Raw genomic sequence first — 26,836 nt, forward strand, 5'->3', positions numbered from 1 at the left:
AGGCTTGTGGCCCTCCAGAGGATTGTGAGCAAGAAACAGTAATCAATCCAGTGCTGAAAATCAGTGGAAGAGATCAGAATCTCAAACCCTACCTCTACATGCACTACATTATACTTCTGATCAATGTTTAGTATCAACAGCAATAAAACAAAACTCTGCCTCTTGCATGCAAGTTCTTCAAATTTGAAAATACAAAGGCACAGAGGCAGATATTCCAAAGCTTCCTACGATTTAGGAACCAGGTGTACTTTTCATTTTTTATTTTTTATTTAATCAGACAAACTTTGGTTCTGATCATGTTTTTGAGCAGGAAACCTTCTTTGAGGGGAAGGTTGCCAAGCAGTGTCAGGCTTCCCAGGAGGGATCTGCAGTCCTACTGCTCAGGCTGGTTCTAACATGACTGGCCACTGCCACTTGTACCACTTCCAAAGTTTCAGAATATCAAATATAGAAGGATAATGATCTAACCCAGCCCAAACTTAATCTTGACATTGAACAACTGTGAAATAAACATAACAAAAATAGCACGGGATGTGAGTCTGCCTCCCAGGGATTTCACAGATCCCAGCGTGCTCCAGAAAGCCAGCACAGCCCATGCGTGCAACGAGCCTCCTCCAAGGCCTGTGCAAGTGCTTCCTCTAAGAGGTGAAACCATGTTTTCCAGTCAGATCTGCTTCCTACTTGAAGATATTCCCTTGCCAGTGGTTCCTTGCCAGATTCTTCGATGTGCATGTTTCGAGTTCCTTATCACATGAGGCTTACATGGCATTTAACGTTCTCCAAGCAAGTGACATCACTATTAAAAGCACAGGCCAAGAAGAGAATTAAAACAGCAGAAGGGTTACTCCTGACCAAATTGCACAAATGCAGTGATTTAAGACTATCATAAATTATAATGATCATAAAATCCAGACACAGGACTGCCATAAACCTTCAGGCTAGATAAAATACTTGAGCAGACTTTACTTTCCTTGGCTTTGACCATGATGTTATCTCTAGTTTTGATGTTAAGTTTCTCTTTTCTTCCTGAAGTGGTGCTGAAAAAGCCTTGGAATATCCCTTTTAAGTCATGAAAGTGGCTTCAAGAAATGGAAGAAATGGCAGAAAGGGATGGGTCGCTGGCCAAAATCTGCCCCATGCAAAGGCAAGGAACACACCTAGAGCTATTTCACTGCAGCAGCAGCCAAGCCATCAGCTGGGTCACTGACATGGCCTAACTCCTGGTTACTCACTGCTCAGTGAATGGGGAATAATGGAACAACTGGTTTCAAAGTTGCTTTTCCTCTTTCTTCCCTTTGGACCATTGACATGTGGGGAATATATCAGTGTCTGCATGTGTGTCTAATTAAATTAACATTTGTGATACCACAGCAACAAATTTGGAAAGGAAAATCCTGGATAGCTGAGCCAGCCACAAACATCTTGCAATCCAAAATGCTGCCCTCTCCAGTCTTCCTCCATGGAACCTCTTCCACAGGATCTCACCAGGGTTTGGAACAAGAGGAAGAGGAAGAGGAAAGGCTTGCTATGCTGTGCATGGCAAACAAAATACTTAAAAGAAAATGGAAAAAATCCCATTGAAAGTACAGAGTGCATCCATTAACGGATGGTTATGATCTCTCTGTGTATACTGTCAACAGCAAGGACAGGTAAGAGAGGGAGAACAATACAGGTACTGCCATAATATCAATTTATGAACACTATGAGTATGTTCAGGCTGGAAACTAACAGACTTCCAGGAGAAAAATTAAAATGAGCAGAAGTTCTTGCTGATTTTAGGGCAGAGCTTAATAACTCAGAAAAGGCTTCAAAGGGCATTTGGGTACTAAAATACTTTCTCACCAGTCTCATACCTCTGGGTGAGTGCTTTGCCCTCACACACTTGCATCATTACCAATTTTCTTAAGGGATGAAGTCATGATGGAGTAAGACAATAAACTGGAAATGCATATTGAATTTTTATTAACCATAATTAAAATTATCATCAAGATGGGCTAAAGGTAATATTATCTCCTGAAATTTAATTTGCAAGGACATTTATTGAGGAAGTATTTTTAAATACAGTTCATTTAGCATTTACTTAGCTCTTCATACCAGAGTGACAGCAAACTTCATAAGCAAGGCAAATTCAGAAGCTGCAGCTGTAAATCTCCGTGTCCTGCTGTCTCATGAATTTTTTGTTTAAAGAGCCTTTTCAGTTTTCAAACCAACCACTACTTTCTTCGGTTTGGGAATGGCAAAACCTCTGTTATAATCACTGCTGTATATTACCTGGAGAGCTCAAACCTGAGCATCTCCAAAACACCAACCCCAGTTCATCTTATAGTGAAATGCTCTAGTTTGCCCAGAGGAACCCCCAAATTATATTCTTTACTATTCTTTACTACACAAGACAAATCCTTCTATGCTCCTATGCCTCAGTCTAGGAACAATTTGACTTCTTTTAAGTTACAGAAAACAAGCACACAACACACTCAGGCTAAATGCTGCTGGAAATCAATCCTTCTGCTGTGTGTGTAAACAGAATCTGAGTGCAACACGGTCCCAATATGCCCAGGCCACTCAAATTTCTCATCCCACCCCACAGCCTGGCTCCCGTACAAGAGAGTCCCTCATGACCCACACCATGGCACCTGAAGGCAGTGATGGAGCATTAAAAGCACAGAAACCTTCCCTTGGTGGATCAGCAGAAAAGCTGATGCCCATTTCAGAAACAGAAATACTAATCAAACTGGTGTTAAGCAGCAACTGAAACATTTAGCAGCAAGCTAAGGCCAGGTTTTCATTGCTCCTGCTGGTGCTGGGGTGGGAGCAGGCTGACCCTGCAGCCCCACACACAGGTAGGAGCACAGCACTGCTCTGCTCTCTCCTCTCCAACAGCAGCATCCAACTGCTCCCACACAAGCTCCTCAGTAAATGACTTGCCTGCATCTCCCTGGATGTCAAGCCCAGCCAAGCAATCCCTGCCCCTTGGGAGGCAGCAGGCAGCTGAAGCCACGGGTCCTGAGCAGGCTGATGGTTAGGGGGGGCAGCAAAAGGAACTGGGCTCACAGTCCTGCAGTGTTTACAGCACTGACATTGCTTTGAAGAGCAGTGGGTGTTAAATAGTGCTGGATTACTCTGCCAGACAGCAGCAGAAAGCTGCTCTGGTAACCCTGAGCTCTTGGTCAAGGGCCAGAGGAGCAGCCCTGATCCCCTCACACTCCCCCAGGACTGCAGAGCTTGAAGGGAGTAAAGAGATACAGCTCAACCGAAAACTGACCCCTCTCAAATGTTTCATGATCTAATTTCTGTAATGCAAAGAATCAACAACTGCCCAAAAAATATTTTTTCAGGGTATATTGCAATTAAGATTAAGAGCAACCCTGCTCAGAGCTGCACAGGTGTAACCCAGTGCTTTCACAGCTCATGCTCCATTTTCAATAGAGCCTTGCTGCCCCTGTTTTTGCTCCCCAGATCCCTGGTGTGACTCTGTTCACATCACCTTAAAGCAATTCACTGGGTCCCTAGAGCTCAACAGAGTGAAAAAACACATTACAACCACACAATCACAGCTCTGAGCATCACACAGCTGCAGCAGTGCCACCCTGACCGAGGGGCTGTTCCCAATTCACCCTCAGCCCTTACTCCCCCCACACTGCCCCAGATTATCTGGCCCCAGAGGCCACCCCACCACGTGGGCATCTGGCAGCCTGCCCATGAGCAATTTGTTCCCCCTGGTGACAGATGCAGTGTGGGCAGAGTTGCCATGGCAGCCCATCCATTGAAGCCAGGGCTGGCCCTGGGGACCCTGAGGCTCTGCCCTGCCCTGGGTGGGCTCTGGGCTGCTGCCAGCCTTTGCTCAGCCCCCACACTCTGCACATGTGGCTGCTCTGTCCACGGCCTCAGCTCACAGGGGACAGCAAGGGCAGGTGACAGAAGTCCAGCTGAGTGGCACCTGCGTGACCCTGCACACAGGCACAGCGCATGGGGATCACAGTGCCTGCAGCTTCCAGCAGTGGGCTGGGCAGGGGTCCTTCAGGACAGGGTCAACTCCCCCATCCAGCTCATACTTCTTAATGGAAGCCTCATCTCCCATCATTTAAAAAAAAAAAAAATCCCAAAATATCTCATAACAAACTCTCTGTGTTATGCACAGACTGGTATCCCATAGCTTAGATTTGAGAAGAACAAGGTGAATTTAATGAGTTTAGCTCTGAGAAGCAGCAGTTAACTGATTATCTGCATCCTCATACCCCCGGGAATTTCCCCAGTTTTTGCAGCCAACCCTCACCCTGTCCCCTTGCACCAGAGCAGGATCCCCTCCCCTCAGTTAGAGACACAAACCCTCCCCATGACCCACAACACCCCAGAATGAAACAATTATCCAATATATGAGGACAAGCCTCATATGTTTAAATTTCTTTTAAAATGTTCCATAAAGGTTGTCCTTATGACTTTTGCTTCCTTTTTTTTTTGCCTAACATAGCAGATTTGTGATGCATCTGCTAAAACACCCTCCACACAGCTCCCTAATTTCTGAAAACAAGGCTGCTTTAGTGAGCTTGAGCTCATCTTTCAGGGCAAGTGGCTGCTGTGGAATGGAGCAGCAGAACTGACAATACTTCATACCAGAAGCCAGCCACGTTTCTGGGAGATCTTAATCTCCACTGAAAGAGTTCCCTATTTTTTATTTCCGTATCAGCCTCCCGAGTGTCGATAAAAAGAATTACTTGGGCATTATCAGAAACCGTTTTATTTCAACAAAGAGCCAATGAAAAATAAACAAGCCTTTATCTGTGAGGCAAGACTGATAGAGTTCACACAAGTCCTAATTCAATCAGATCCTGAAACAACAGCTATTTAACACATCGGCACCAGCACACCTCTCCTCTAGGTCTGGGGAGCTTTCCCAGGATTACCTCCACCAGTCCCAACACTGGACAAAAAGCCTCCTCACACCCCAGTGTAAGAAAATAAGCTTTTAGTGAATTTTTTTTTTTTCACTAACACATGAGAAAGGCCCCAAACTGAGAGGAGAGGTAGCAGCCTGCTAGAGAATTCGGATTATCTAGTCTGCCTTTCCCAAGGGGCAAGAACAAGCAGCACAGCTGGATGATGAACACCTACCCTTCCATGACTGGGTGACCCACCAGAGAAAACCCAGGTTTGTCCTCCTGACTCGGGGCATGTGAAGGTGACACAGCACATACAGCCTCCCCTGCTGTGTCATGGGAATCCATGGAAGAATCACAGAATATCCTGAGTAGGAAGGGATCCCATAAGGGCCACTGAAACCAATTCCTGGTCCTGATCAGAAAAACCCCAAGAATTTCACCCTGTGCCTGAGAGCTTTGTCCAAACACTTTCTGAATTCTGTCAGGCTTGGTGCTGTGACCACTCCCCTGGGGAGCCTGTTCCAGTGCCCAACCACTCTCTGGGTGTACAACCCTTTGCTAATATCCACCTCAAACCTCCCCTGACACAGATCCACACCACCACTCTTCAAGCCATGCCTCCTAATCCAAGGAGTTCTCTAGTGAGCTTTTCTTTTTGGAAGTTTTGGACTGTTCTTTTATTAACAGTTGTGTATGCCAAGAGCCCTCTGTACTGGAGCTGAAGGAAAGAGACAAAACCAAACCCTCTTGCCTGGTCAGAGCACACAAATCCCAAACCCAAGCAGGGTAAAGGCACTGAGCAGAGGCCAGCACCAGAGAGGGTTCCTCTCAATACTAGGGGACTTGGCACATAATTGGTATGTTTTTTTTTCCCCTCCAGGCACTCCTGCAGCACAAGGAGGAACACTGTGGGTTGTTTAAATATTTCATTTAAAAAAAAAAAAAAAAAATACAAGCCAGCCAAAGCCAAATGGAATTTCATGGGTTGAAAGAGCATTTCTCAGCCTGACAGCTTTTGCCTCTCTGAATCCCAGGCCAGCTGCACAGAACATGGTTTCTAAGAGTTCTCACCAAAAATAACCAGGACACCCAGGCTGTCACCTGGACACCCTGGAGTCCAAGCCCCCAAGTCTTCCCAATAATTCAGTGTATCAGAAAGTCTTGGGGAACAAGCTGGCACTGAAGTCTATCAACTGCAGTCTTCCCCTGGGAGGACCATCCTCTGAATCCCTCCACTTCCCACTGGATGCTCTGGCATGTGGATGCAGGGGCAAACAGCTGAAGTCACTGAATGCATTGCTAAAACAAAACCTATGTTGTACAGAAATTAGAGGGAAGAGCTGCTGCTCTTCAGCATCTCCATGGTCTCCCAGATGAACCATGGATATTTGTTACCCCTGAAAAATTAGGCTGCTTAGGCACAGAAAAGCTTTGGAAACCACACATGGGTAAGGTAGAATTGACTGAGGAAATAAAGACTTTTTCGACCTCAGGACAACATCCAGGTCGTTGTAATGACGATAATTCCAACAGAGCCTTCTCTCCAACAGAACCCTAAGGAAAGCAGTGTCCTACCTACACTGCTGCTCTGATGGCCACAGGCACTGCAGGCTGCTGCTCCAGAGACTCCAACCAGCACAGCCAAGCTCAGAACACACACAACTTTAATTAATTTCACAGCAATGACCAGAGCCCTGACCCACAGTGCCACTGCCCTGCCCGGCCCCCTGAGCACCAGCTGCTGCCAAAGGGAGTGGGCTCTGATGCTCTGTCTCTCCCCAGGGACAGAGGGGATTTAAACCCCATCCTCCCTGCCCTGGGAATGCTGAATTAATAACTGAGAAGGCCCTGACAAGGGGAGCAGCAGGAGGAGGCAGCTGAGGATTTATGGAGATGCAAAGCAGCTCGGTGCCCTTCAGCACCATCAGGAAACTCCACCCAAGTGGCTGAAAAGTGTCAGCCACAGATCTCCCTGACCTCCCCTCACTGACCCCTCTTCTTCATCTGCCTGCACAGGCTCCATGAAATGTGAAGCACGAGAGGCACCCCCAAGAGCTGGCAGGAATCATCCTCAGCCTCCATCTTCCCAGAGATGCTCCAACTGCCAGAAGATGGAATGATTTTCAACTGACTATTGTAATAAAGATATTGCTAATGACACTTCAGAATAAAAATGGGTTAACCATCAGCCTGCAAAGATTTTACGGCAAAATGGAGATGTGTTTTGCAGTGCAGAAAGAGCCTGATCAAAGCCATGACTTTGAAAAAGATGGATGCAAAGTAAGGGGTTTTATGTAAGCTGAGGACAATTCAGAGTAAAAAATCTCTATCAAATCCCAATTATTTTAAAGAAAAGAAAGCAACTTACCCAGAGCTGATCATCCATTCCTGGTGGGTTCTTTTTAATAAAAGCACCATAATATGTAGCAATATTTCGGTGATGAGAATACTTCTTCAGCATGTTAATTTCTTGTTTGATCTCTTCCTCTTCATCCTGGGATGAGGTAAAAAGAAAAGAAAGACAAGACCAGAGGCATTAGGAGATTGCACTTCACAGGGTCTGAGCTGTCCTTGTACATAGGTGTACTTCCAAACATCCCATTCCTGACCGACCTCTCAGGTTTTTTGCACCATTTTTTTACAGCCACTTCAGAGCAGATCATGGGAGACTGAGAACTCCACTGGAGACTCATGCTGTTCTGAGGCTCAACCATACCTGTGTTATCCCAGTGATGCATTAGAACACCCTCACAGACACCCAAGAAGGTGTTTTTCTACAAACCACTGCATGGCAGAAGTGCTCCTGTGCTCCCAGCCCTCTGACACATCACTCCTGCCCATGCTGGAAGCAGCACAAGATCTCTGGAGACACCAGGAGTTGGGGTGGTACCACATGGGGAGCAGGCAGGTGCTGCCTGTCCACAAACTCCATCAGAATAACTCAGTCCTGGTGACAAGCACCATTTCCAGCTGCCCCAGCCCCTCAATGTCCCCTCTGCAAAGCAGCATTAGCTGAAGCAGCAGAGGCAGAGGAGCCACACCAATATCAGTTTTGATGTCCATTCTCTTTTTGTCACACCCATCAAAAGTGCCCTGGTTTTATTTTAAGCTGACCAAATTCAGCCTCCTGTATTTCCACAGGCAGCACTTAGCACCTTGATGTCAATGAGCTTTATTACAAAGGACCAGAAGGGCTGTTTGTTCTTTATTCTCCTTTATTCCCCTCGTGTCCCTCACCTGTCTCTCTTGACCTCAGTTTCACAAATGGGCAAAGGACAAGACACCCACAGAGCAGCAGATCTGCAGGTGCAGCTTTTCTGGAGGAGCAGTGCCCCCTGAGCAGGTGTCACATAACATGGACAGAAACACATCTTTCTTCCCAAAATACCATTCAGGGAAGAACAGCAAAGGTGAAGACAGGAGGAATACGTACAAGAACTATCTGGATGGAGCTTGCATAAACGACCTCCAGTTTTATTTTCAGTAAGAACACGGAGGGTATAAGCACCAAGGAGGAGGAGGAACAGGCTCAAACATTACAAAGAAAACCAGGGGACTATTCTGGAAGAACCTTTATGACCTCTCCTCAAGCAGTCAACACAACTTTGCTTGTTTTCATTTGTCCAGGAAATCAGGGCATATAACATGAAGTTTACCAGGCCACAGAGGTGATTTTACTAATTGAAGCCCTTTGCAACAGCATCTAAAAAGCAGCTGGATGCTCAACAGTGCTGGGAGCAAGGAGCAGCACTCAGCACAAAATCCCTCCAGCTCTCTGAGTACCGGTCAGCTTTTCAGCCATCCTTCAATTCATGCCTGGCTCTCTAGGAATAAATGGAGGCAAGCCAGAGGGACACTTGTTCTAAAGTTTTGACTCTGTCTTCAAGTTGAAGAACTCTAAAGGGGTGGAAAAACCCTCCAAAGCATAAGATCTGTGGATAGCCAGGCTTGGGGGCTCCAGCCCAAACTCCTGCTCCAAGCAGGACTATTGAGAGTGATCATCCCCAGCAAATCCAGAAAGGTAGGGAAGAAAATAGAATCATCACAGCAAGCTGCTGCAACTACTCCAATCCCAAACCCAACTAAAGCCACAGGCCAGGCTTTGCTGCCTCACTTTGCCTCCATCAACTGATTCTGCTACATCCACTGCTGGATGTAGGTCATGCAGCACATAGCAGGACCAGCCCCTGGAAAACAAATCTGAACTCTTAGCTCAGAGAGAGCAGCTGCCCAAACTGATGAAGTGCTGCAATTTGAGGGCCTCTATTCTGCAATCTTCCCTAACAGATAATTAGTAAGAGCAGAGATGAGTTAAACAAAGCATCATTGTCAGGAGCCTGTCAGGGTTAGTGCAAAGCATGTGGTCAGGAAGAAACACTGTCTGGGAGCTCACTGAACACAGAATCATCATGCTTTGGGGGCTGGAAGAAACCTTAAAGATCACCTAGTTCCATCCCCATGGGCAGGAACACCTTCCACTCTAGACCAGGTTGCTCAGAGCCCCATCCAGCCTGGGCTTTACACTCCAAAAGCTGCAGATGGCTAAGGCTGGGATGACCCCACTAATTCTGTTCTCTGCTGACTTCTCAAAGACACACTGTCATCAGGGGTATCCTGGAAAAACAGGTGGGATGGAAGGTCAGGAGCAAATGAAGCAGCAGCAGCTCTGAAACTGTGTGTGAGGAGGAGCTGAAGGTCAGAGTTTGGGTTTGCAGCAGCAGCACTTGCACTGAGCCTGGAGCAGGTGCCAACCATGGCTGTAGGCACAATGCAGGATCAGCATTAGAAACTCCTCCAGAAGCAATTCCCAGGATCATTCCTGCTCTAGAGGTGCCTTCAGCAGCCAGAGCTATGAAGCACAGACATCCCCTACCAGAGCACAGGTTAGCACTGCCTGCACCATGGTCACTGCCCATCCTGCCCGAGCCTGATCCTGCCCTGAATGAGCCTTCCCTGCCTAAAAGCAGCCTAAGGGGAAAACAATTAAACATCCAAAAGCCATATCCCATGACAAATATCTGATTTACACCTTGTACATTCAGACATGAAGCCCAGCTTTACAAGGCAAAGTCTTAGATCAGGTACATCAACTTAAAGATGTGTATGAAATTATTATTGGGCAGTATCAGATTTCAGGGACTTTTCTCCAATATCTTTCCTTGGAAGTGATGGTATTTGAAAAGCATTGAATAAAGTGTGAATTCAAATTTAAGCCTGTGTTTGGCCTCAGAGTAATATTTTGATTTCTCAGCCAAAATTCATTCTAACACATCAGACTTCATCCCGTGGGAATTTCACTGCTATTTATGCCATGGGTTTATGCTTGGTGGGTCTGCCTATTCCCTTAGAGCCTGCTTCCCATGGGAACTAGATAAATGGCACTTGTAGATACTACAAGTAAACAGGAACAAATCTCATTCACATTTACAGACTTATTCCACACACCACTTCACCTGCTAGCACCAAAAATAACCTGGATGAAGGTCCCATAGATATTAATACCACACCACAGCAACTAAAGCATTTCAAAACAGATTCCCAAGGCCAGCTGACTGCTTTCACAAAGTCATTTCTGCATGTCCTGAGCTCCTGAAAGCTATTAAAACATCAACTCAAAAATTAAGGTGGGAAGATTGTGATTGAGTCTTAATTTTGAAATGTGTTATTCCAGTCAAAAAAAAAAAAAAAAAAGACAAAACACATTTTTACTCTTAAGCTTGGCATTGTTTCCAGTGCAGGAACTTTGGGAGGGATAGTACTGCACTTGGAAAAAAAAACCACTCAACAAAAAGCACCTTCACGCCATGCTCCAAAATAAAGCAACATCTTTAGATCATAGCAACTCATTTTTTCTTTTGTGGTAACTGGGAAATGGTGAAACCATCCTTTCCCCTCAATTTTGTTATTCATTTAACGATTTGTAAATTGTTGGTTCTCAGTCAGACACAAGTTTCAAAAGAGCCATCTTTGAGACGAGGGTGGTGCGATTTCTTTCCTCTTTATCAGTAGGATGCACAGGAATTATTCAACTTGCCTCGTGAAGTTATTCATGACAATAATTGCAACATACTTTTGGTGAACAAAAGCTCTTCAGTGAAAATCACAGATGCAGGGAAACAGAAATGAGTTATGAATACACAATCCTGTTGCTACTTTTGACAAGGTCATGTGCAAAAGGACAAGAGGGAACAGCTTTAAACTGATAAGGGGCAGGGTTAAATGGGATACCGGGAAGAAATTCTTCTCTGTGATAGTCGTGAGGCCCTGGCACGGGTTTCCCAGAGAAGCTGTGGCTGCCCCATCCCTGGAGTGTCCAAGATCAGGCTGGATGAGGCTTGGAGCAGCCTGGGACAGTGGAAGGTGTCCCATGGCAGGGATTGGAACTGGATGATCTTTAAGGTCCCTTCCAACCCAAATGTTTCTATGATTTCCTTCAGAATTTATTAGGGTATTTAGAAGAGCCACTGCTGGATCTGGATGCTGCTTGTTTCAGTGTAAAAGTACTTCATCTCCAAAACTCTTCCAGATTTATTTTTTCCTCACATATTTATTAAAACTAAAACCTCTTAAGGGCACATATCACAAAATTAAGACAATGGCAGTTACTTCCCAGGAACATCAGTCTCTCACCCACCCCCACAGATTATCACACCCCATCCCCTTTCCCCTCTTATCTGTAATTCAAGGATGCAGGAGGAGGAGGATACATTACCCCGGTGACGTCCATAACCTTAATAGCAGCAAGCTGGCCTGTTTTAACATGACGACCCTGCAAAAGAAAAGGGAGAAATTTGTTTGGTTTTGCTCAGTGACAATGCTTTCCTCACAGTGATCAATACCCTTAAACAATCTCCTCGCCCTGCCAGCATCCACACAGTATTTGTTGCTTTTTCAAGAGCATCTTCACAGCAGCCATGATGAGAAAGCAATTCCCTCCCCTTCCTCCTGCCATTACAATTAATTAGTACAGGGCCTTCAGTGCTGTATTTTCCTGGCAAACAAGTGCTGGAAATACCCTTTAATGCTCAGCCATGCACAACATACCAGCTCAGGGCCTCTCCTGAGCACAGAGCATGACTCGGCTGGAAATGGGCTGCTGGAGCTGAGATGATGGGAATGTGCTGGCTGGGGTACCCACACTGCCTTCAGTCCACTGGGGTCCCATCCCAGCTCTCATGGACCTGGGGACACACCAGGGACCCCTGACCTGCAGGACATACTCACTCTGATCAGTAATTTATTTATTTACAGAAAGACTTGTTAGCAGGCTAGAAAGATTTTTAAAATTTTCAGCAACCAAAAAAATCAGCAAATCACTGCAATGAACAGTTTGTTGCACAGTGCTTGACTACATTAATCCTAATGGGAAAATGCCTGGGAGAGATGGTGAAAATATAAAAGAGCTCCAACTATTTATGATGTCTTAAAACCAACACAACTGCTATCAAACAAGGCAATTCCCAGTCTTTCCTCCTTCCCCGAGAAATGGATCACCCAACATCATATCCAAATTGTTCATATCAAATCATTCCCACCCCCAGCTGGAGGACGTGCTCTGCTTCCAAACCAGGCAGCCTGAGGAAAAGATGTTTTTCCTCCAGGAAAGCCAGCAAATGCTGATCCTAACAGGAGAGTTGTGAGGCAAAGGGAAGCATCCCCATTTCCCAGTTGACATCCCTATTTACTATGGGAGCTCCCAAGGCCCCATCATGTGAGCTGTGGTGTGGAAGACACTGAGGGAATGGCAGCTCCTGCCCTGCAGCACTGGTAACTAACACACCAAGGACAGAGGCAGGAGCAGAGGCGAAGAGGGGTCAAGCTGCAGCTTGGCACAAACAGGGAAAAATTGAAGCTTTTCCTGAATTGCAGGCTCCTGCTGCCCCACAGCAGTGTGTGTGTTGATGAGCTGGGGTTTGTGTCAGGTCTCCCAGCCCTCCTGCAGACTGGAGATGGTCTTTCACACCATCTCAGCTCAAGAACCCTGGATTAGCAGGCATGGGAACCTCTCCCTGGTCCCTCAGGTTTCCAGGCACGGCGCTGGGATGCAAACCCACGCGCCGGCTGTGGAGCAAGGCAACATCATCCTCTCCAAATTTATGACTTCACCAGGAAGCCAATTCACCCACCAGGGCTCCTCGCTCATTTATTACCACAATTTATATGTCCCAAGCAAACCCATGTTCTAACAGTGGAAAAAGAGCTTTATTTTAAAGTATGTGCAACATAAAAAGTAATAAAACCAGTCCCAGGCTGTGGCTGAAGCATCCCCTGGATGTTGCTGTCAGGAAGGAGGGGCATGTCACTAGACACCATCTATTCAGACAGCATGATCTGCAGAAACAAATCCTCCTCTTCCTAAATTTGTCCCTGGTGGCTTGCCCAGGAAGTCCCCACGTGTACTGACACTTTAATTAAAGCCACAGAGCACCAGCAGGGTAAACACTTGGACCATGGCACGCCCCATCTCCTGTGAGCTGGAGGAGGGGAAAGCAAGCTGGGGCATTCAAATCATGGATTTAGGAGTTATACCTGCCTTCGCATGATGCATCAGCCCCTCAGCTTGTATTTTAAGGGAAATGCCCCAGCTCTGCCATGGTGAAGTGCTCCTGCTTCCTTCAGTACCAACCAAGGGGAAAGAGATCCCTATGTGTCCACATCATCCTTCTCCCAGGAATCTGTTGCCTCCTCCCAAATATTTACAGATAATGGTAAGAACTAAATATCATGTAAGCATTTACCAAAACAAAATAAACCACTCAGAAACATATGTAAATGTAAGCCATGAGGGGCACTTAGTCACGCAAAAATCAGGCGGTGTAGAACCAGTAAGTGTTCACCCTGGGATATTGTAGCAAAGGTTTGCTTTTTCTGTACTTTTTTCATGACTATGGATTGCACAGCTTCACCCTGGAAGATGAAGCCATCCAGGGAAAACAGGCATCTCCTCACCAGTCAACCATCCCTTTTAATTCAACCTACTGCTCAGCACTGAGACTTGCTGTGAAACCTTCATAAATAGTCTAGAAAACCCAGCTGATTTTTACCCTACTGCAGGTGTTCTTGAAATTGCAATAAAGATACAGACAGGCTGGAGGAAGACACCAAGAACTGGAATGAGAGATGAAACAGAGGAATTAAATCAACATCCAACCTGTAGACCTTAAAAGATGCCACAGCAGCAATAAATCCCTCTCACAGCATCAGCCACCTCTGGCACCCTGGGCATGCAGATTCCAGTGCTGTGCCCAGAGCCTGGAAGCAAGACCAGAAGCACCCAGGCCCCTGCAGTCCCTCCAAAGCATCCAGTTGGATCAGGAAGTGGAACCCCCTCTGCCAAAGCCAAAACTGGGAATTAATTAATGTCAAGTGTTAAGTTGTCCAGTGTTAATCTGTGCTGCTGTAAGAAAGCTACAAAGGAGGACTGGGATTCACTGTCAAGGTTCACTTGGGTACAAACCCACATGTCAGCCTCAGGATTATTCAAGCATGATCTTCAAAGCTGTCACAAATTTTAATTAAACATCCATCTGAGCATAAATTCATGCTCCTAATTACTCTCAAAATGTTATATCAACTATCACTAACTTGATAATGTCAAGTATTAAAACTAATTTCTACAAATGAAGCAAGCACCATGAGTTTTTTCTTCAAAGGTTGTGGTCCTCACACTCCATAAAGTGTAATGGACCAGCACACAACGAGAACATTGGTAAATACTTTTAAACATCAATTGATGCATTCAGGCATTATGTTTACTAAATAAATAAACCCTGGCCTCAATATCAGCCTTTGTAGACAGCAACTACATATCTTGGCCCAAAATTCCAGTCCACATTTTAAGGACAGAAAGAGGATGATTGATTGTTGCTTTTTTAAATTTTTCCTTGCACAAGAATGGATTTCACCTCTAAGCAAAAACTGCAATTTCTGTACCCAGAAATGTATTCCATCATATTTACTTAACTTGTGCTGTTGGCTTTTATTCATCCAACAAAATAAATGACCCACCACCTGCTGCAGGCAGTGGGACACAACCAGAACTGTCACTTTGTTGGGAAATGCAGAGCTCCCATTTCCTTCTGCCAGGCAGAGCAACATCTCTTACACTTCCCAGCCTGGACATGCAGCCTCCAATGCCCCATGCATACAAAATCTCCACTGCAGCCACTAAATGGAATAACCATGTTATATGTCTGATACTTCATAGCAAAACACAACCCAACCATTTTGCACTGCCCTTACTCATGCTGCATGTAAATATTAAAATGAGAGGGATTAGGGTGCACTGCTGAAATTTCAACATGCACAGCCCTGCTGGGACCAGACCACAATGCCAGCCCTCACCACTGAGGAACACTGTGTCTCACACAGAAATCCCAGTGAACTGAGACAAACAACAAAAGTCTCATAAAAGTCCAAATATTACCAGTTTGGCAGCAGAGAAGCCTCCCAGATAAATTTATTCCATTACATTTCTGTTGCAGTTAAAATTTCTGAGCCTGGTGCCAACAGCCCAACAACTACTCATTCTACTGTCCAAACCCTGCTTTCAAACCCAGCACATCCTCAGCATCACCACATCCTGCAAATTCTTCCTACAACAGGCACAGGATACTGGAGGTTTTACCAGGTTAGAAGTCACCAGTTCACTTTTCTGTGTTCACATATAGTTTTTGGTAAATGCTACAAAAAACTCTTTGCCCAGCCCTTCTTCTGCACATGCCCCATTCAAGGTGTCCACTGGTGACTCTCATCTCCAGACTCTGTTTCAGCATCCAAGACCTTCTGCAGTGAACATCTCCTGGGATGGGCCAGAACTTCTCACAGCTCCATGATCTAGGTCCTGCCAGCTCCTCATTTTTCTGTAGTTCAAGGTAATCCTTTTAGCATGAAGGCACTTCAGCACTAATGCACTGAAAACTGCATCCAATTTTTCCTGGGAGAAGGAGCTTTGTCTTCCAACAGGAGCCGTGAATCTGAACTGCCATCCTGCTGTACATTAAATCATTTTATAGCACCTGGCATGATTTGTTCTCAGCTTTTACAGACTGCAGGCACATTTATGTACTTGGTTTCCCATTGAAAGCAATCCTGAGGGCGCCAAAATCCCCTCTCCAACTAGTCTGAGGGGTTAAAATACTTACTGATGTAAAAAATAAGCTAATTCTAGTGTGAAAATTCAGCAATCTCCAAAACAAGCTGGCTAAAAATGACATACACAAGCTTTGCACTTGGTTTACAGATCTCTTCAAACACATCTGAAATAAATCCATGTATCTGAGAAGGTAGTTAAAACATTGGAGGCCAGCATAAGAAAAACTGAGTCATGTACCAGGATAGGGAAAATGTTTATTTTAACAAAGAGTAACATATCTCTTTGATTAAAACAGAGCCATCAAGGGCCAAACCTTATTGTTGCTGCCTGCACATAACTCCAGTACTGGGAGGGGGATTTCAAGCCAGACTGGGGACCAGTCCTAACCCTGCCCAGGGATTCAGCCCCATCTCTGCTTTACTACAGCAGGAGCTGACCACAATGTCTGTGTCATTCCTTCCCTCCACACCCTTTCATCTCTCCATCATTTCCTGGGCTTACAAACAGATTTGCAGAGCTTCAGAGTGATCCCACTGCCTCAAGGCATCAAAGGAACACGACTGACTTGTTGCAGTTCCTGTCCACTTGGGCAAACTCCACTTCAACCAGTCCCTGTTTCCCCAGACTCCAATACTCTGCAAATGGCATCCTCCAGTAAACATGGCACACCTGAAACTCCAAGGCTTTGACACCAGAAATGAAAAACCTATGACACAAAAAAGCTGCATGCAGTGTTTGACATCTCACTTGGTGGCCAGCTGAGGCTCCAGAGTCACACCTCTGCTCTCCTGGGCTCTCCTGCAGAACACTGGCTGCTCACTTGAGCACAGATCTTCACCTCTGCCCCACCAGTTACCTTCCTTTGGGCTATTTCTGGAGAGCAGAAGATCTTTCACTGGGAGGGACAAACACAAATTTCACTCACAGCAATCCACCTGTCATCTTTATCATGGTTTTAAGAGTAAAATCTTGAAAAACATTCAAAAAACTCAAAGAGAAACTAAACAAAGTGGACTTTTTTCTTTTTGGTGCTTAGTTGGGTATTTTTTTTTAATACTTCGGTTTGAACTGAACAACTAGAGCTTCTCCTCAGAAAAGCCTAAATCTGCTCCCAGCACAGACAGCTCTAATTGCACAGGGCCAAGCTAATACTCTGAGCTGACCCAACAGAGCAGACCTTTGGACTGAAGTGTTTTCCAGTCCTCTGTACCAATCCAAGCTCTGATCAGGACCCTGCAGTTCAGAGAGCTGCAATTCCATTACTGCAGCTCCACAATAGCTCTGACGTTAAGAAAACAAGGCAGGATTATTAGATTACCAAACTAAATTGTTAAATTAGCATATTATTCATCTCCAGAAATAACATGCACTACAGCCTATAGGTGAGCAAGACTACAGTATTATATTCCCTATAAAAGTGAAACACATCTCTTATACCAGGGCTTGTACTTATTCCATTCTCCATCCCTCTTGGAGTTCAAATGAGGCTGGAGACTCCCTCCTCCAGCTCAGGAAGAACCAGGTTTACCTCTTCCATGGACAAAACCATTGTCTTAAGTAGTCCAAAATCAGCATCAGAGAGCCAAAACCTTCCAGAAGCTTCTGCAGATGGTTCCTCTAGATATGGCTTGCCCCATTTCTAATTTCCACCCAGGGAAGAACACTGGTTAGAAAGCCTATCCCCCCTTTCTGTGGCACCATTCAGCACCAGCACACTGGGCATGTCAGGCTGTGCATCTCCTCCACGGTCACACCTCCAAGGACTGTGACAGATTTTGCCCACAAGTGTTTGAAGATCCAGCTTTTGGAGGTTTGCTCTTCATGGTCATAGCAAACCTTGCAGCAGAGCAGATTTCAACGTGCTTCTGCATTTTTCAGGGCTTTCCTAAAGCCCAGGAACAAACATTGCTCTGGGAAAGGGAGGTCAAAGCCTCAACAAAAGCAGGTCTAGGCTGGAAGAGGAGTGGGCTGAGCACCAACAGCAGGGAGCAGAGAGAGATGGAAATCATTAACAGCCAGAATATACACCAAAAGTGAGGTTTAGGAGCAGCCTATGGAAACCTGAGGCACCAAAGGACTAAGGAGAGATATCCCTGACAAAGAGTAATGTATGTATAAAAAAACCCCAGAAGGACAAGCAGTGTCTCAGGAAAATATTCAGAGTTGGTCCCACACTGAAGGCAGCAGGATTCAAGAGAGTACCAGTGGGATGAAGGAAAGGGATGCCACCATTTACCACTGAACCCCATGCAGCCTCCCCAGGCCCTCCGTGAGCTCTGCCCCTTTCCCCAGCGTTCCCAGATCCTCCATGGAGCAATCCCCAGGGGTCTCTGCCAAGGGCAGCAGCCAGGCCTTGGGGGGCTCCTTCCCCTCCCACACAGCCTGTCCTCCCTTTGCCCCAGCTCCTCTGCAAGTGCACATTTTCACAGCTAAAAGGAGGCAGCACAGCCTGTTCCCAACAACAGCAGTTCATGACAGCCATGTTATTACCACCCTTTACACCCCCACTGTGCTTCTGTTTCACGTCTCTGCCTATTCAACTCTGCAGTACTCATAACTAAAATTAAATCTGCCTTCAGGAGACCCACAAGGCGCCTTTCACACAGGGCAGGTCCTGATGGCAGCTCCAGGTTGTTCCTCCCAGTGGAAGCACTGAGCCCTGCAGGGAATGCACTGCCTGGAGCAGCCAGGGCTCTCAAGGGTGGCTCTCAAGAGCCAGCCTGTCCCACAGCTGGCACCTGTCCCCAGAGCACTGCTGCCTGACCTGTGCCAGGGTGCCACCACAGACCTGGCCAGCTCTGGATGGCAGCAGGGAGTGTCACACCTGCAGGATGCCACATGGATCCCGATTCCCACATGCTTTTGCTGTCTGCAAGCCACAGCCAACCATTTCTGTGTGGTCCCAGGGCACCTTGGCTTTACTGTGGCCAGAACCATTCCAGCTTCAACATTCAAACCAAACTCCAGCATGAGCACAGCAGCTTCAGGCACCAGCTCCCATCACAGGTGAAGCAGGCTCTGTGCAGGACACAGGAAAAGGCATCCCAGGGCACCAGAGATGTAATGCAATGAATGGGGCTGCTCATGACTTCAGACCAAAAGCTCAGGATGAGAACAAGCTGCTGTGTCCAGAGCTCAGGGGCACCAGCACAGTCTCTACAACACTGTATGCTTTGGCAGCTGCTCCTATTTCTTCTGTACTTGTAAGATAAACAATTCCCTTCAAAAGAGATTGTTCCTAACCTGCTCCTTCCTGCAGGGCAGACGGGGCTTAATGCCTGCAAATGCCTCCCTCCCATGACAATCCATCCCATAACACTGCTAGACACAGGTACCCCTCAGCCTCCTCAGGTTTTTGGTACCTTACCTGTGCCACACATTAAACAGCTGCTTTTCAACATCTGAAGTGTCACCTGCTCTTTAAGCCATTCCCCAAATCAGTAACTCCCTTGCAAACTGAGTTTTAAAAATGGCCCTTCTGGAAAAACACTACACACAGTGAGGGAAATGGAGTTTCTGGAAACACCTCTGCAGTGCCATCTGCTTGACTTCAGCTCTAGTTTCATAGTAGCAAGATCCAATTTTGGAGGTGGCATGTGAAGTGCAAGGTGATTTTTCAACCAACAACAGCAAGGGAGAACCACCTTCTGTGAACCTGAGTGCTTGGCATCCTCTCTGGCAGCAGAGATGGACAGCACTGGTGGCAGGAGACAGCAACAGGGGACACAGAGGCATCTGTTACCTAAAGCTGGTTGAGGGTTTTGTGCTTTTTTTTGTTGCTGTGTAAAGAAAACTGAGTAAGAAGGAAAGCCCAATATTTGTGGTGTTTTCCTGGCCTTTTAATTCAGGAAATTTAAGTCTATGGCTGTCAATGGCTTTTCATGAAGGGATTCCATTGCATGTCATTGACACAATGGCACAAACCAACCGTGTCCACGTTGCCATGAATCACCCCAGCTGACACTGAGCAGCCCAGCCTGCTCCCCCAGCCATGTTTTCCCTGTTCCCTGTGTTTCTCCAGCTAGCTACAGGGCAGTATTCTTTAATCTCAGCTCACAGCACAGTAGAGCTGCCCATGCTGCCCCACATGCCCCGTTTCTCTGCAGACACAATGGCTCAGGATGAGATCCCACCATGGATCTCTCTGGGCACCTCAGCAGAGGGGATCAAATGGGGCTCTCTCCTCTGTCACCCACACCTGCTCCACCACTCTGCTTGTTGGAAGGAACCTGAACACAAACCCAACAAGTTCATTTGTGCATCAACCCTAACACCCCAAAATCCAGTAGAAATTTGGGGACGTCTGAGGTCCAGTCCCAATGCTAGTAATGACTGAACATTCTGAACATTCCCATCATGAGCCAGGAGTCACATCCAGTCACCCTAAACCACTTTCTAAGAAAACCATCCTTACAACCTTTCCACTGCCTCCTTTGAGCTTTTCCAGCCCTGCAAACACTTGGATCAGCACAGATCTAACCCCCTTGATGGCTGCCCACGTGGCAAGGCTGACTGGCACCTGAGACATTTCATACAATCAGGCTTCACTCATTTATCAATCGTGAGCTGACTCCAAGTCCCTGTCTCAGTGTGGTAGAAGTAACAAGAACAAGCTGATAAAGGTAGTTACATTTTTATGGGACTTAGGAGAAAATGCCACAGCTGCCAGAAAGTCTCACATATATCTCTTGGGTGACTGAGGTCGTAGCGTGAGGAAAATGAGTGTAAGAATGACATAAATAACCCAGATCTTGTGCTGTGGAAGGCTGAAGTGCTCCCCTAATCCCAATGACTTTGTAACTCAAGATACTGCAGACCCTGTGTTGCACATTTCTCCATCTATGTCAGCTCAAATATCAGTTTTAGACCTCACATCCTCAAAGGCAGATGGACATCATGCTGCCTTTCATCCAGATTCGCCTCCAGGGTTTTTGTCTGCCCTGAGCAGCCTTGACAACTTATTGTCCATCCCATCCTACCCTGAGTCACTTACTGTCAGGAGTCAATAAACGTTTTGCAGTGCCTGTGTTCTACTGATTTACTCCAGCCATGCCTAGAGCAATCGTCTGTGATATCCATACTAATGTGGCTGCACAGGGAGGCATCAAAGCTTTCATGCTGTCCCATGTTTCGAGTGAGTCAGGTATTGAGTAGCAAAATTTTAGAACTGCTTATTGGAAAAGGAAGGCTGATGAGTGACATGTAGACCCTTCATCCTTGTATTTGCTCTGCACCTCTGACATGTGCACTCACTGCTTTGTCTGGGATAAAGATGGGATTTTTGACCCTGCTGCAGAACAGCCCCTCTGTGGCTCTCCCTCTAAGCCAGCCTTGCGGGCTGGGATCAACAGCGTCGATCAGCAGATTAAACTGCACTGCTTCTACAGCTCCTCCATTTCCACATCTCCTCTCTCAAGCAGCAATTTCCTACCCTTGCACTGCTAAGGAAAAGCTTTTCTATGAGGCAGTAAGGCAGCCTTCCCCTGCCTTCCCTGCAAATCAGACCTGATGCCACCCTTGCGTGGCAAAGGACACCCAGGGCTCCTCACTGGTCCCCATTTCTCAGCTGAATAGAGAAACTGGGGTGCAAGGGCTCCTCTAGGAAATGAGTGAGCCCTAAAAGACCCCACAAACCAGAAGACCCTCCCCAGCCCCACACACAACCCTCATCCAGCCTTGCCACAAGGCAGCACAGCAGAGAGGGACTTGAGCCAGGGATTTGAGAGCAGGGAGAAGAGGAGGAGGACTTGGGATTAGCAGGGGAAGGTTAAGCCAGTACCAGGGATTGCATGGGAACAGTACAGCTCAGGAATGAGTGGGAGGAAGCCAGAAAGGACCGAGTGTCCCTGCCACCTTCAGCACTTGGGCACACGAGGGACGAGCCCAGCACTGGCACAGCATGTCACTAACTGGCAATTCTGGGCCTGCAGCCACTGCCTGATGTGGTTATCAATGCAGGAGGGCTCTCCAGCCATTAAGGGCCCTACTTAGAGAGCAATAACATGTACAGACACAAATCGATGCTGTAAGTTTGAAGGAGCCGACTGAAGGCTATGGATTTTACTCACTGTTATTTGCAAAGTGAAACAAAGCAGACAAAAAAGCTCTCAAAGCAGCCCTAAAAGCTGCCTGCAGGAACGTGGGCAGCTCACGAAGGCTGCCTGCAGCTTTGCAGTGAGAACACATATGGGCAGGGGGTGATGGCCTTTTATTCCACTGGATAAAGATCTTAGTGGAAATCTGAAAAGCTCAGTGTGAGGCCTCATCCACAGCTAATCCACACGGACTGTGCCATGCTGCAGGCACGCCAGCAAGGAGCCAAGGCCAGGCACTGCACTGAGTCACGCCACAAACCTGCAATTTCAGCTGTACTAAGAGAAAGAAGTTGGGAAGATACAGCTTTAGAAGCATCACCTTGGACCAGCTGCATCCTGCTCCTACCTAAAAGCAACTCAGGCCACCCAGAAATCCCATTCCCTACAGCTAGAACAACATGCCACTCATCTGGCCACAGTAGGATCAATGCTTGCTAAGCACTGAAAGTCACCAACCGTTACAGGCACATTCATATTAAAAAGTTCTTTCATACTCATATTTCCCCTCAGCAAGAGCTGGCTGTCAGACAAAATGCTGGTTTGGTTATGCTGCTTGGTATTCAGGGACTGCTCACCTATAACAGTGTGGGCAAAGGTGATTTGTAGAAGACACCAACATGCAAGAGCAGGGAAGGACCTCCCTGCACTTCTCCAGGGGAAAAAACCCCAACCTATCAGTTTGCCCAATCCTTCAAACACTCACAGTCAGGGGTAAGTTTTGGTATACACTTAACAGGGTGTAGAAATTGCCTTTACATTGAGCCTTGACTGAGTTAATGCTGATTTTAAAGTGCACTGTGGAGTCTTAAACTCCAAGAAAGGCCAGAAAGCACAGCCAGTGATGTGTGGTGTGAGACAATTTCCTGGGATGCAAGGCCAAGGCCAAGCCAAGCAGCTGGGTGCTATTCCTGGATCCCCATCAAGTGCTCTCAACCTTGGGTGAGACTCTGGGCTCTTAGCTGCTCAATGTTATTTTCCAGTAAAATGGGCAAAATAATACTACAGTTACCCCATAAAGATGATACAGTGAGTGATGCCATATTGCAAAAAGCCTCCAAAGCCTTGCCTAAGTGTAGAGACATACCAGTTGTTCCTCACACAGCCGTACTCTGCATTTGCATCTTCAAACAACTGCGGTCTATAAATTCTTAATTATTTTTTTTCTAGAGTAAAGGGCTTTTGTTTTCCCAGAAGACTTAACAAGAAAAAAAAAGTCAACAAAATTTCTTTACATTTTTAATTCAAATGCTTCTGCACAGCATTTCCACAAGACTGCTTAAAAAGTGCACTAGAAATTGTAATTAAAAGCTGATCTGCTTCACGACATGACTCAGGCTTCTGCAGCTTCAACCTTGGCCTCAGCCAGCTCTGCCAGTGCAGCACTGACTGTTTCCAATCAGCACACAGTGAGCTGCCAGCATTTATGAGAGAACAGAGGAAGGTTTCCTTAAATGTGAAGGGTAAAAAAAACCCCAAAAATCAGTTACTATCACCCATTTCTGACCAGCATCAGAGGAGAAACAAGCAGCCTGTGAGAGCAAAAGATCAACCCCTTCTCAAAAGCCCATAAAAAGAAAACAAAGCCCATGGACAGATGTGTTTTTCTATACAAATACCACCATAAATGTAACCTGCCCCTTTGCCTTTGGAGCAGAAAACTGACTTGTCACATTGCCTCGTATTTCTCATCCCTCTCACAGCTGTAGCTCAGCAGGACACACTGGCTGCAGAAATATCACCCTGGGATTCAGTTTCTAATATTTCCAAGGACATCACATTTCCCAGAGGGAGCTACAAGATGTGCTTGGCTCTTCTTTTGTTGTTGTTGTTTCAGTAATCACAGAATCGTTTAGGTTGGAAAAGACCTTTAAGATCAACGAGTCCAACTGTAAACCTTGCACTGCCAAGTCCAGCACTAAACCACATCCCTGAGCACCACATCTACTCATCTTTTAAATCCCTCCAGGAGTGGTGACTCAACTGCTTCCTCAGGCAGCTTGTTCCAGTGCCTGACAACTCTTTCCGTGAAGAAATTTTTCCTAAGAGCCAATCTAAACTTCCCCTGGTGCAACTTGAAGCCATTTCCTCTTGTCCCAGAGATGCAGGTGATGCAGAGATATCCTAGTGCTCCTCACAATTTGCAAGAGGTGAACCTGGGAGACTCCCAGAGGATAATGAAATGCCAGGGCTGCACTTGCTCAGACAGGAGCAGCACTGTGAGAAGCAGAGGATGTTTACAGCAAAGGCACCAGAAGGCCATGAACTTAAAACCTTTGGATGTGTTTCTGCTTTGGGTCATTCTTCTCCTGGGTGCATGTTTACCACCTGGGTCCTCTCCAGAGATGAAAGACCTTCCCTCACCTTACAAAAGCACACACAGATCCCTTTGAACAGAACAGCTCCATAGGAGAAGAGCTTATTGTGTATCACAAAGGGAAGTCCTGGCTGGACAGGAAGACACATCACTAACATGGAAAGGGCAGCACAGGGAAATGGGAGGAAGATTTCTGTCACAGGAACTGCAGAGCTGCACCCTGAGGCAGACCCTAGGGCCACTGGAACATCAGATTTGAGAGAGAAAACCTGTGTTCAGGGTGTGATAGGGAAGATCCCTGCTCTCCTGAAGCCTGTCTGCCATTTGGACAGTCACACAGAAATGGAAGTTTAGACAATGGGATAACAAATTTGTCACCAGTTTTGCTCCCTCCCAATGCCCAACTTGTCTCCATTCAGATCATCACCCTCTAGATGCAAGACACCAGGAGCAAGACTTCCCAAACAAGTGTTCCATGATGGAAATCAGGGTAATGGCAAAGAGAAAGCAGTGGGATGCAGGGACCAGTCAGCCAGCTGAGCACTGGGTACTTACACCTCTTCCTCAGACCCAAAGCTCTCAGGCCAGTGAAGATTAATGAACACCATTGCAATACTTTGGGCCACTCTGTGTGGTTGATGTAGCAGTTCCCTCACCTACAGATGGTTATACAGTGACAGCACCACTGTCCTTAAACAAAATATATTCAAAGTCCCTCCACGAGAGATGTAAGTGTTCCTCAGCCTTGCCTTGGGACCCACCCATCAGTCTGGCTTTTAAATCTTCTCACTACTGGGTGTTTAAAAGTTGCATGAGCCAGTTCTCACAAATGAAATAAGAAGTGTGGAGATAAATCTTTTTACTGGGAAAAAGCACACCTGGACAGACATTCCCCCTAACTCAGACCCTCCTTTCCAGCACCCTGTTCCTGCCTTGCACTTGAGCAGGTTTGCTGACCCCTGCATAACTTCTCTAGATGTTGCCTCCAACCAAGCTCACTCTAGAGAGCCTGCAAGGCCACTAAAATCCATCCTGGCTATTTCACTGCAAGTGAAAAACTGTGATGAATGCTCACAGTGGTGATGTGAGTGAGAAGTCACTGGTAGCAGCACCAGGACTGCACAGGAGGTGACTGCAGAAGCCACAACTCATCCTTGCTGCCTACAATCCATGAGCCTTCAGTGCTTCAAACAAAGGAGGAAGATGAGTAATTTCAGACAAAAGAATGAGCCATCACCAAAACTTCTGACACAAAGATCTCAACTGGATTAGGTACGTGTGCTATAAGTCTCTTTTCTATTCTTCTTTTTAAAACTTTTAACTTTTTTTTCCTTCCTCCAAATTCCTACCTATCTCTGAAAGAGCTGAGCTGAAGTATTCCCTGAAGGCTGCTGTTCCCAGTACTTTACAGATCAAGAAGAACCAGAGAATTCAATAAATCTTGCTCCTTTTCACATACAAACACTCTTATAAATTTCTCTTGCAGTATCTTTCCTTGTCTTCTTAGGCTCTCAAAGCATTTATATGCTGGACCAGGAAGAAATGGAACTCAGCAAATAAAACCTATCCTGAAGATAAATGTAAATATAGAGGGGATAAACTGCCTTGGTGTAGATGTAAAGCCATGCAAGGAGATCAGTCACCACTAGTTGACCTGAATGATGGCCAAGCCAAGCTGTCCCCTGACAGCAAGTTGGGTTTTGTGGTCATTTGTGGATTTGAGGATATTTGTTAAGAGTGAGAGATTTCAGCAGCACCTGCAGCCTGGAAAAGCTCCTTACACCTGCTCAGGATATGCCATCTGTAGCAGACTATTAATGTGCTCTGAAACCATGGTCTCTTCCCTCCTGAAAGGGCTAATGCTGATGAAAAATGGAAGTCATTCTGAATGACTGATGGGGGAAGAGTCTTTTAAAAGTACTCATAAAACCTGTCCAAACAATTAGCAATGCACAATGTTGTGATTTAGCATCAAGGTGTCCCATTTCTGTGAAAACATAAGGCAGAAAGAAGAAGTGAAAAACACCCCAAGTGACAACAGAAAAACAGATCTTGGTCTCCCCTTAAATTCCTGGACAGCTTGAAATCCCTTTGAGGAAATCTCAAATAATTTCCTCTTTCTGAAAGCTCATTAAACAGGTCAAAAATATACCTGTCTTTCCAAAACAAGCATCCTGTTTTCCTGAATATTTTACACAAATCAGATTATTCAGCACTTGCTCTTCTGCTCTGAGCCCAGAGCCATTTGAAATACAAATACTTAGGGGAAAATCTTTCAACATGCAGCAAACCTGGTCCTGGATGACAAAAGGTTGCCAATGTGGCAAATTGCTATTGAACAACTGAGTGGATAAAGCAGATTTCCAGATGAGTGGTACATGGCAGTTCCTGGCTCATGTGGCACCTGGAAATGCTCTACTGTGCTGGGGCAAGTCCCAGGAGGGATGGGGTGGGA

At 46.2% G+C, this 26,836-nt stretch overlaps 1 protein-coding gene across 5 annotated transcripts in view; it reads right to left on the bottom strand.

Annotated features, from left to right (window-relative positions):
* TNIK (TRAF2 and NCK interacting kinase) overlaps positions 1-26,836 on the bottom strand; it is a 148,333-nt gene that overhangs the window by 60,870 nt on the left and 60,627 nt on the right. For all 5 annotated transcript variants that reach the window (XM_056498759.1, XM_056498756.1, XM_056498758.1 and 2 more), the window contains exons 3-4: positions 11,590-11,646; positions 7,246-7,371 (exon numbers count right to left, since the gene is read on the bottom strand). In XM_056498759.1, the coding sequence (XP_056354734.1) occupies positions 7,246-7,371; positions 11,590-11,646 (183 nt within the window). The remainder of the gene's footprint in view (positions 1-7,245; positions 7,372-11,589; positions 11,647-26,836) is intronic.

The sequence above is a fragment of the Oenanthe melanoleuca genome, chromosome 9 (genome assembly GCF_029582105.1).
Source record: "Oenanthe melanoleuca isolate GR-GAL-2019-014 chromosome 9, OMel1.0, whole genome shotgun sequence".
NCBI classification, from domain to species: Eukaryota; Metazoa; Chordata; class Aves; order Passeriformes; family Muscicapidae; genus Oenanthe; species Oenanthe melanoleuca.